The sequence below is a fragment of the Triticum aestivum genome, chromosome 2B, assembly GCF_018294505.1.
Source record: "Triticum aestivum cultivar Chinese Spring chromosome 2B, IWGSC CS RefSeq v2.1, whole genome shotgun sequence".
In the NCBI taxonomy this organism is placed as follows: Eukaryota; Viridiplantae; Streptophyta; class Magnoliopsida; order Poales; family Poaceae; genus Triticum; species Triticum aestivum.
In genome coordinates, this window is record NC_057798.1 from 21,483,241 (window position 1) to 21,494,135 (window position 10,895).

At 52.5% G+C, this 10,895-nt stretch overlaps 3 protein-coding genes across 3 annotated transcripts; all 3 read right to left on the reverse strand.

The window, feature by feature from the left end:
• Positions 1 to 346: 346 nt before the first annotated feature.
• On the reverse strand, positions 347 to 2,318 carry LOC123043190 (7-deoxyloganetin glucosyltransferase-like). The gene is made up of 2 exons (XM_044465566.1): positions 1,721 to 2,318; positions 347 to 1,635 (listed from the first exon to the last, which is right to left on the reverse strand). Exons 1-2 carry the CDS (start codon positions 2,316 to 2,318, stop codon positions 698 to 700), a joined length of 1,536 nt encoding a protein of 511 aa, XP_044321501.1. The 3' UTR covers positions 347 to 697.
• A 669-nt stretch (positions 2,319 to 2,987) lies between these two features.
• On the reverse strand, positions 2,988 to 4,202 carry LOC123043191 (glyoxylate/hydroxypyruvate reductase HPR3). Its single transcript, XM_044465567.1, has 2 exons — positions 3,586 to 4,202; positions 2,988 to 3,509 (listed from the first exon to the last, which is right to left on the reverse strand). The coding sequence occupies exons 1-2, from the start codon at positions 4,012 to 4,014 to the stop codon at positions 2,988 to 2,990; spliced, it is 951 nt and encodes a 316-aa protein (XP_044321502.1). The 5' UTR covers positions 4,015 to 4,202.
• Positions 4,203 to 4,988: 786 nt separating this feature from the next.
• Positions 4,989 to 7,401, reverse strand: LOC123043188 (7-deoxyloganetin glucosyltransferase; the record flags this gene model as incomplete). The annotated part of the gene is given in 3 exon segments (XM_044465564.1): positions 4,989 to 5,093; positions 5,805 to 6,813; positions 6,924 to 7,401. Coding segments are annotated over 3 exon segments (1,575 nt in total), but the record flags the coding sequence as incomplete, so codon positions are not given.
• Between the last annotated feature and the right edge of the window lie 3,494 nt (positions 7,402 to 10,895).

Genomic DNA, 10,895 nt, shown 5'->3' on the forward strand with positions numbered 1-10,895 from the left:
CTGATCTACTGTGTGCCTCATCTTAGTTTTTTATTGTTACGTTTTGAGTCACCCTGACTGGCTGCGTGTCTCTCGGGCCAGACATCAGGGACTGAAGAAATCTTGTTGGCCGAATGATCTGCACCGTTCCACAAGCGTCGTCCTTCGTCAATTGCCGGTGTGGCAATGCGGGTGGCGGCATGGCGATAGGTAAATGCAAGCAATCTATGCATCTTTATTTTCCTATAAATGATTTGTTGTGTCTTAAGCTGCATGAATATTGGTGTTTTGTGCAGCTAGCCACCAGATATTACTCAACACTGAAACCACACCACACAATAGTCTGAACACTGAATCACCTGTTCATCTTCAGGTTGTGCATTGCATTCATAGGGCACAGACATAAGCAGAAGAACGATATATCGTCCTGCTTTCTCTAGCTTCCATCAACACATATATTTGTTAGCTTTTCTAGCCAAGAAATTCATATGGACTACCATGTTGCACGCACCAACCGTACATGATTTTCTGTTTTTATCGACCTATTTAAACTTGAAAGACAGCTTCCATGGGTAAATGGTAGAAGGCTAAAATGTGGATACATTTTCTATAAACTTGATCAAAGTTTACGAAGTTTGACTTTGGAAAAACTTATATGCACTAGTATAATTTTGCAAGGAGTGACTATATAACTAGCTTAATTATTTGTTATTGGCGGTCACTTCAGTACATCCTTGAGCAGAGTCTCAAGGTTGGCCAACGACCTGCCACCGGGTTGCACGGTTGAGCGAGAAGTGACCTCCTTCCACTCCATCGCCCTCCGTCTCATCTCCTTCCCCACCTCGCCATCACCCATCACCTCCCTTATCCTCGCCTCGACCACCTCCCGGCGCACGTCGTCGCCGACCTCCATCCCGACGCGCCATTCCACGCAAGCGTACCGGCTGTTGGTCTGCTGCTCGGCGAAGAAGGGCCAACAAAGCATCGGCACCCCGGCGCCGAGCCCCTCCATCATCGAGTTCCACCCGCAGTGCGTCAGGAAGGCGCCCACCGCCTCGTGACGCATCACCGCCTCCTGCTCGCACCAGCTCGCTAGGAGGCACCTACCCTTGGTGGCCTCGAGGAACTCGGGAGGCAGCACGGCGGCATCGCCCTTCACCAGGTCGTTCCTCACGATCCAGAGGAAGTCGCAGCCGCAGTTGGCCAGCCCCCACGCGAACTCCACCAGCTCCTGCTTGGACATGGTGGTCACGCTCCCGTAGTTGACGTACACCACGGACCGGGGCTCCCTGCCCTGAAGCCACTCGAGGCAGGACTGGTCTTCTCTCCAGAGGCTGGAGCGTATCCCGGCGAGATCGCCTTCCGAGACCAGCTGCTCGGTGAGGAAGTTAAGCGGGCCGATGGTGTAGACGGGCAAGGGGAGGATGGCGCGCATGGCGTCGAGCGCCGTCTGCTCCAGCTCCTCAAAGGTGTTGAGGATGACGGCAGTCGCGCGGTCCGACTGCTCGACCTCGTGCAGCAGGAAGTTGAACAGGATGTCGCTGCGGTCCATCGTGCGGACGAAGGACGAGAAGTCTCGAAGGCGCATGTGCTTGCTCATCCCGCGTGCCTGCGTCATCGGTGTGTCCAAGTACTCGTTCCTCACTTGCTCATCGTCTGCTCAGATCAACAAGACGGCGCAACATTACACATATGCGATGCACAATCATAGTAGAAACTTGCGCCCGCATGGCATGCATACCTTTGAGAGGGGTGAGGCCCTCATCTAGGAGGAACCGGAAGTTGCGGTAGCCCATGAAGCCGCAGGCGCTGGCAGTCCAGAACAGCGCGCACGGCACCCCGAGATCCGCGGCCGCGTCCACGCAGAAGCTCATGACGCCGTCGCCCACGACGCAGCTCACCGGCGGCGCCCCGACCGCGGCGTTGAGGTCGTGGAGCAGGCTCTTCAAGTGGGGGAGGCAGGTGGTCATGGTGTAGTAGCACAGGGATGACGGGTCCTGCATGGAGTCAGCGTCCGCGTCAGCATCGGACGTGGGTACGCCGTCTGGGATGGTGGCGAAGCGGAAGCCCGGGAGGCCGGCCACGGCGCCGGGGCCGCGGGAGCGGACGAGGCGGCGCTGGTTGTACTCGGTGTTGACGAAGGTGACGTGGAAGCCCTTGCGGTGCAGGACCTTGGCCAGCTTCATCATCGGGGTGACGTGCCCCTGCGCCGGGAACGGCACGAGCACGGCGTGCGGCTTCTTCTCGTTCGTGGCCATGTCGTCGGCTCGAGAAATGTTGCGTTCTGTGGGAGAGAATTTCCCCGCTTGCAGTGGCGATGTCACGGCGCGTATGTACATATAGCAGATGAGAATGAGTGCCCAAGTTGGCCTGAAATTGTGCGCTTTGGACTCATACCGTTCAAAGTCACAGCTGATGGCGGTACTCTTTTGTATGCATGTGCGGTTTTGAATTTTCTGAAACGGCTTCACTTGAGAGGACTAATCGTAGAAACGACTGATAAGCATGTCCATTTTTGACTTCCTACACAACTCATGGTGACAGCGGATAAGCATGTCCATTTCTGGCTTCCTAGTAGCTTCACTTGAACTCTTTTTTGAGGGTTTTATTTTTAGCGGCAAGCTTCACCCTTCTTTTTTTCCTTCTTCTTATTTTGCTCTTTCCAAACATTTCAAAACACATATATAATCATTTTGGTCCCGGCCAATAATATTCATGAAAATGAAAGTATGTGATGTCCTGAAGGAAATAGATACCCAAGTCCATACAATACCCCAAACCCGGATTTCATGAAAACGGATTGTAATAATGGTGTACTAATCTTTAGTGAACTTGACCCCATCGAAAATGAAGTGATGAGAAGTCTATTCTTGCACATCATATTCTCCCAAATTTGTGTGTTCACTTCATCTTTTTAATATGGGAACAAAGTCTGTTTAATCACTTCATCTTTTTGCAGAATGTGATACCTGATCAATTTCATCATACCAGTGCGTGATGTTCATGTTTCAGAGCTCCACGGGGCTCACCAGCGGCCTCCCCGAGAAGAAGGCGTCGAGGTTGGCGATGACGACCTCGAGCACCCCGCCAATGGACTCCGGCGTGAGCACGGCCCTGTGGTCCGACAGCACGACGTTGTCCATGGCGAGCAGCTCCAGCGGCACGGCCGGCTCGTTCTTGTACACGTCCAGGCCGGCGCCGCCGATGACGCCCTCGCGGAGGCACCTGACCAGCTCCGGCTCGTCCACCAGGCCGCCCCGGCCCACGTTGACCAGCACCCCGCCCTTCCCCAGCGCCTCCATCACCTCCCGGTTCACCATGTGCTTGGTCTCGTCCGTCAGTGCGCAGGAGAGCACCAGCACGTCGCTGCCGGCGGCGAGGTCGCGCAGCGCCGGGACGAACGGGTACGGCGCCGACGGCTTGGGCGACCTCGAGTGGTAGGAGACGGCGCAGCCGAAGGCGGCGAGACGCCGGGCGACGCGCGAGCCGATGTTGCCCAGCCCCACGATCCCCACCCGCTTGCCGCTCACCTGCCATCGCCAAGACTCTGGTCAAATCATCATCTTCTTTCTTTGGGATGGCCAAGAAGAGAGTAGTCGTACTAACCTTGGTGGTGAGAGGGTAGTCGCCGTCGGCCGTCCACCTGCCGCTGCGGACGTATGCGTCGGCGGCGGCCACCCTCCGGAGCACGGCAACAAGAAGCCCGACGGCGTAGTCGGCCGAGTCGGCCGCGAACGCGGCGCCGGCGTTGGTCATGCTGAGCCCGCGGCTCCGGCACGCGTCAAGGTCCACGTGGTCGACGCCCACGGAGGTGCACGCCACGAGCTCGAGCGCCGGGAGCGCGTCCAGGTGCTGGGCCGTGACCGACGGGAGCCCCCCTACCAGCAGCGCCCTCGCCTCGGCCGCGGCCGCCGCGTCGGCGTCCGCTAGCAGCGCGAACCGGTAACGGCCGGCGAGAGCCGTGGCGAACTCCGGGAAGAGTGGCTGCGCTAGCATCACAAGCGGCCTCTCGTCGGCGGGCGGCGGCACGGCCATGTGTTATCTACTGGAAGAAGGGGATGGAATCAGCAGCTGCTGCTTCGGAGGGACTGGGACAATGGATGCGGTTGGTGGTCAGGGTGACTAGAAGCCAAGCCATTCCCATTGCTGTTGAATCTCCCGAGCCGGCTGCCAATTGTTTTTTGAACTTGGAAAATGACACCATGCACCTAAGACTCAGAGGTGAACACTGTTGGAATTTCAGCCATATTTTGAGGCTCATGTCTGAATGTGACCCAATAAAAAATGCACTATCATTTAACTCACTGTGCTGCCTAAAGTTTTAAAGGCGTGGGTCAAAATTTTCTTTTAGGGGAAACCCAAGTTTTATTGATCAAACTCCCGAAGGAGAGAAACCCAGAAGAGATTACGAGGTTGTAGCAACCAAACATGTCTACCTTGATCAAGAAAATACAAAAACTTGGCAAACCTATCAGCATCAACATTTGTAGCACGGCTTTCAAACATGAAAAGACAATTGACAAAGGCGGATCTATTGAGGACGGCAATTTTGGACTGTGTCCAGCGATTTTATCCGGGTCCTCTGCATTTTATTGCCATTGAGATACGTGGCATTGTCAGCGCATGGTAGACCGGGGAAAGGGGTAGGCTGAGGTGGCAGTCTATGGTTCCCGCGACGACCATGAGGGCATTTGCGCCCGCCGCTCACGGTGCCTCGCATCGCTTCCTCCCTATGATTAGTTTCACGGTTTGTGCCAGTTCCTTTCACTAAAATTTCTTCGGAGTTGGTCATCATTTTGTTGATTTTTTTTCACAAACTTTCATGGTACTCCTTCGTATCGGCTTTCTCGGCTCCGCTACAAGGTATGGTGCTAACTGTTTCTTCTGTCGTCTCTTGTGGCATGCAGTGGCGGAGCGTGAGCCAGATATTAAGGGTAAGGGCAAATGAGAGTATATATTACATAGAAAAGGCTAGGGTGATCAAAGACATCGGAGGATTAGCACAACAATTAGCAAAAAGATAAGCTTATTTTGCAAATTTTCCTCCATGAGTACTGTTCATTCCCAGAATCCATGATTGTTTTTTGTGCAGCTCCCAATTCAAGATATTTGTCCTGAAATTTTACACACATACACATTACATCATTCAAAGAATCTCACATGTGTAAAAGAAATTCAGCAAAAATTAAAACTGAAAGTTTGAGTTTCAAAATTTTCAAAATTAAGCCTCCATTGAATGATAGAAGAATACAGTAATACAGGACCACATGCAAAATGGCGGGGTCATGCACATGGCTGGGAGGGACCGCTGCCTTTTCCCATGCGTTTTCTGCTGCACATCAGATGGACCAGTTTATTCCTCTTGTCAAAGCGGCTTCAACCCTTTGAAAAATCAAGAAAGCCAGATGCCAGAGATAATATAGGGATTTTGTTAAAATTTCAAAAACATTCGGCAAAGTTCAGGGTAAAATTGTCCAAATTTCAGAATTTTTTTCATTGGAGGTTCCAGAGAAAATTATTACAAGCTTAATCTTTGTTGCAAAATTTGTTGAAAGTTCCGGAAAAAATGTCGGAACTTGCAAAGAAAAAGTTAAACGGACGAGATTGTCGATAAATCGTTGCTCAAAACAAACCACACATATCCACTTATTGGGAGAAACAACATGAGAAAACGCTGCATGTGTAGTGTCTCCACAATCATATGATTCCAGGAAGAGAAAAGTATGTTTTTCAAACCTAGAGCTTGTAGAGCCGGTCCAAATCGTTCCTTTTTTGAACTCTATATAAATGCCCAAAAATTGATATCCTCTAGTACTACTACTTACGGATCGCGGTCAATCCCGGGCACTAGATCTGTTTGCACCGCGGCGGGAGAAGGACGATCCAACGGTGGTGCTTGTATATTCTTGAGCAGAAGCTCAAAGTTGGCCAACGATCTGCCACCAGGTTGTGTCGTGGCACGCACAGCGATGTTCTTCCACTCCATCGCCTTCCGCCTCATCTCCCTCCCCACCTCGCCACCACCCATCACCTCCCTTATCCTCTCCTCCACCACCTCCCGGCGCACGTCGTCACCGACCTCCAATCCGACGCCCCACTCCACGCACGCGTAGCGGCAGTTGGTCTGCTGCTCAGCGAAGAAGGGCCAGCCCAGCATCGGCAACCCGGCGCTGAGCCCCTCCATCATCGAGTTCCACCCGTAGTGCGTCAAGAAGATGCCCACGGCCTCGTGCCGCAGCACCGCCTCCTGCTCGCACCAGCTCGCCAAGAAACACCGGCCCTTGGTCGCCTTCAGAAACTCCGGCGGCAGCACTGCGGCGTCGCCCTTCACCAAGTCGTTCCTCACGATCCAAAGGAAGTCGTAGCCGCAGTTGGCCAGCCCCCAGGCGAACTCCACCAGCTGTTCGCCGGTCATGGTGGTGATGCTCCCGAAGTTGACGTACACCACGGACCGGGGTTCCCTGCCGCGGAGCCACTCTAGGCAGGACCGGTCTTCCCTCCAAAGGCTAGGACGAATCGAGGCGAGCGGATCGCCGCCGTCGGGGACCAGCTGCTCCACAACAAAGTTGAGTGGGCCGATGGTATGGACCGGCGGGGTGAGGATGGCGCGCATGGCGTCGAGCGCCGGCTCCTCGAACTCGTCAAAGGTGTTGACGATGATGGCGTCCGCACGGCTCGCCCGCTCTAGCTCGTGTATCATAAAGTTGAGCAGGATGTCATCCCGGTCTGTGGTGCGGACGAAGGACGGGAAGTCGCGGAGGCGCATGTGCTTTGTCATCCCGAGAGCATTTGTCACCGGCGTGTCCAAGTAGCCGTTCGTCAGTTGCTCTTCACCTGGTCATCAAACCGAACAGCAGGCATGCAACCTCGCTTGTTACTACTACTTGTTACACATCACAAAATAAAATATATGCTGTTACCCACTTCAAGAAGTTTATTTGTACCTTTGAGAGGAGTAAGGCCCTGGTCTATGAGGAAACGGAAGTTGTAATAGCCCATGTAACCGCAGGCGCTGGCAGTCCAGAACAGCGCGCACGGCACGCCGATCTCCGCCGTGGCGTCCACTACGAAGCTCATGATGCTGTCCGCGACGACGCACGTCACCGGCGGCGTCCCCGCTGCACCGTTGTTGAGGTCACCAATCAGGCTCTTCAGGTGGGGGAGGCAGGTGGTCGTGGTGGAGTAGCAGATGGACGCCTGGTCCTGGGTGGTGTCGGGGTCGGACGGGGGCAGGCCGTCGGGGATGGTGGCGAAGCGGAAGTCCGGGAGGCCAGCGACGGCGCCTGGGCCGCGGGAGCGGACGAGGCGCCGGTGGTTGTGCTCGGTGTAGACGAAGGTGACGTGGAAGCCCCTCGAGTGGAGGACCTTGGCCAGCTTCATCATCGGGGTGGCGTGGCCCTGCGCCGGGTACGGCACGCACACCGCGTGTGGCTTGCCGTCGACGAGCATGTCGTCGCCGGGATGGTGCTGATGCAGATCGAGGCTATGGTTTTCTGGCAGGAAAGAAAAGAAATTCAAGCTTACGTACGGTACAGAGTGAGTGGGAATACTAATCAGTGCGTGGACAGCGTGGACAGGGACAGGATAACTCCTTGGTGGTTAGCACTCACCATTCAGTGTACTGTACCGCTAGTTCTTGGCACGTGAAAACACCGACGACTAGCATGTGAGATTCCAAGTTTGAGGCTTTATTTTTTAAGTGTGGGGCCGTATTAAATAATGCACCACGATGTCTAATTTTGATCCGGTCTAGTTCACCATGTTTCCTACTTTATTGTCTAATTGTCCTGTCAAATGTATGTGATTGGTGGGATGAAGAGAGAAGGAAAGAAAGAAAAAAAGGTGGTCCAGTGTGAGCCACATCCACATATCCCTCATATTTAGGGCAACCTCCTCGCCGATCTTCGCTCGATGGTGCTCCGTGTGGCTCCCCCGCTCCCGCCCCCTCCTCCTGAGCCCGACTAGGCTGTCGGTCTGCTTTGCACCTTGCACCTTGCGTTGTGCGCCGTGCGCTGTGTTGTGTGTGTTTAGGGCTTGTTGTGCTATGCCCTCAGCTCGGACCCTCTTGTCTTTGTGTTTGCTTGTGAACCTCCGTGTGTGTGTTTGTGTTTGGACTTGTGTGGATCCTTGTGGGATGCTTGTTGTGGGCGGTTGCTTTATAATTTAAAGCGGGGCGAAAGCCTTTTTCGGTACATATCCCTCATATTTTAAAACGAATATCACATTAATCTATGAAAACAGTAGTGCATGTTATATTTATAAGCAAGCAAATTTTAGAATTATTCTCTAAACTATGTCTAGAGGAATGTACCTTAATTATGTCTTCTACACTTCCTTAGGACAAACGTGGCCATCGTTTTTGTTCTTGCTCTTCTCTTTCTTGCTTTACTTTCCACCCTTATCTCTAAATCCCTTTAGTCTTTTAATCCGACCCCTTATCATTTGGAGGATGGATGTCTACCTCACTTCGAATGGAACAACCCAGAAATTCTTCTAATTCTTCAGTTTGAGTTTGTTATTTCCGTGGAACTTGGGTAGAAAACTGCTCTCCAAGTGTGAAAATGACATCTCCCAAGAATTGAATGCCAGCCTGAGATTGTTTCACTTGAATTAAAAGTTCTTCCATCTTCTTACATGTTTCTGAAACGAACCATTTTTATTGCCGGATCAACTGAACTCTTCTCATTAGCTTCCAATAAAATGCCATCCTCATGAAAGACCAGCTTAGTTTAATAATCATTTCTATGCCTTTTGAGTAAATAGAGGCTTGGTAGTTCATCTAGCTAGGCAACTCTTAAGACATGGATAAGATTACGACACGATGTGTCTCAAATAACTTACATGTGTAAGAACCCACCATGGTTGTTGTTTTGTAAGTTACTAACCTTAGTTTCTTATAACCATCACGTACAGTTGTTGTTTTAACCTCACCATCATGTGACATCATCTCAACAAGGCAATGATCCCTATCAGCAAGCAACTCATTCTGAAAACCCTCAAATAGCTCATGCGTGAATACCTCATTGCCATGCTTTTCAATCGTCCAAGATGTCTTCAACACATGCATTGTATGTAGGCTCATATGGTCCTCTTTCAACTCCTTATGACGTTGTTCCTCCAAAGTCATGTTATGTCTCTAAGCCAAAACTCAACCAAAGCATGTTTGTAACCGATTGGCATTGTCTAACCTTGAAGTGGTTCTCATAAGCCCTACAAAGCTCTTTTCACATAAGCTCTGCTGCAAAGGACTGATCGTCAGGAGTGTAGTCGACAACGGCAGCAAGGTCAGTCTCGGTGTCTACCGGAGATAAGAGGGAGAAGAAATAATAAATATAAAGCAATTAAATGCATCACAATGCATGACATGACAGTATGCAGTGCTAGAGGTGACCTAACACAGTACTACATGTTGCAGACGAAGAGGGAAAACATCTAGGATGTTTTCCCAGAGCTTGGCATTTTCCAGACAAACGAACGAGAGGGGACAGTTCCATGTTCATCATGCTAGAGGCATGTAATAGATGAACGGATTGCATATTTGGATTAGTTGGATTTGTCTGAGCAATTTTCATATATAAATTATTTTCATGTGAGTTACAAATTAATTTATATGATTTTTCAAAGTTTTAAACAATTTCGAAATTATTATTAATTGAAAAATTAATGGTGAATATGCTAGGTGCACCCACAGAATGTACACATCAGTGCACTAATGGGGCCGACAGGTGGGGCCAGTCAACTGCTGACGTAGCAGTTGATCAGTCAAGCCTGACTGGTCAAGGGGGTCCTCTGGGCCCACCTGCCAGTGACTGGGCTTGCCCATTCAGCCAGTTGACTGGTCAACTGGGTCCACCGAGGCCTAGTAGTCAGTGGGACATTTTATTTAATTATGTTTGATTAGTCCAAATTAAATTAGGCAGTGGGGCCCAGCTGTTGGTGGCATTGTGGTTAATTAGACGCTACAGTAGCATGGCCCACATGTCAGGGACTCGACAATGGGTTAATTAGGTGCTAAGCACCCGGGCCCAGATGTCTTGGCACAGGGCGTGGTGGCACGCCGATGATGAAGGTCTGGTGACCAACCAGGACGGCGGCGTACACCGGGATTTGCTGTCCGACGGCCACAACGTGGCGGTCTCGTTCAAACGTAGGCATGCAACCGCGTCGATTGGAGGCAGTGGCATAAGCTGCGGTGGCCGGAGTCGAATGGAGCAACACCGGAGAGCGTCAACTGGAGCTCATGTTGTGGGGGCGAGGCGATTTAGCACGCAAATGAGCAAATAAACGGGCTGCGGTGCTCTACGCGAAGCATCAAAGATGTTGGACACCAGAGGGTGACCATTTGGTCACCGGAGCATTGCCGGAGACGAGCTCGAGCGACGCTGAGCTTCGGCTCACATGGCAGCGATGGCTAGCGGGCGAACCAGACAATAGAGAGAGAGAGGGGAAGCACGCAGTGCTCACATAGGGAGCACACAGTGGCTAGCGGAGGAGCCGAAATTGATGGAGGTCGTCCACGATGGTGCGAGGAAGAAGACGATGGCGATCCAGATCTGCAGAGGCTCTCGGCTCCATTTCTTGGGCGTGGGCGAAGTAGAAGACGGCAGCGAAGCTCCGGGACACCGGCTCAGGGCGTGGGAGCGACGGTGGGCGCGTGGGCGACGACGGTCATGGTGACGGCGTCGTTCGGGAGTGGGCGGAGGTGACGAGCGGAGAGGGGGAGCGAGCGAGGTGGAGGGGAATGAGTGGGAGGCGGGGTGCTCGAGGGGGCCTCCTTATCCTATCGGCGACGGGGACGACGAGGGGGTTCGGTGGCGACCGGCGAGCACGATCGCCCAGTCGCCCCACTGTAGGTGGGAGACGGCTGGGGGTCGCTGGACTCGTTCGGTCCAGTGTCCAAGGCCCGGTGGAACAAT

Excerpts from the sequence above, each read along its gene's own strand:
- LOC123043190 (XM_044465566.1), bottom strand. The coding sequence starts at position 2,318 with ATGTACATACGCGCCGTGACATCGCCACTGCAAGCGGGGAAATTCTCT. Across the intron at positions 1,636-1,720 it reads GGGCCTCACCCCTCTCAAAG|ACGATGAGCAAGTGAGGAAC; the intron begins GTATGCATGCCA and ends TGATCTGAGCAG.
- LOC123043191 (XM_044465567.1), bottom strand. The coding sequence starts at position 4,014 with ATGGCCGTGCCGCCGCCCGCCGACGAGAGGCCGCTTGTGATGCTAGCG. Across the intron at positions 3,510-3,585 it reads ACTACCCTCTCACCACCAAG|GTGAGCGGCAAGCGGGTGGG; the intron begins GTTAGTACGACT and ends TGGCGATGGCAG.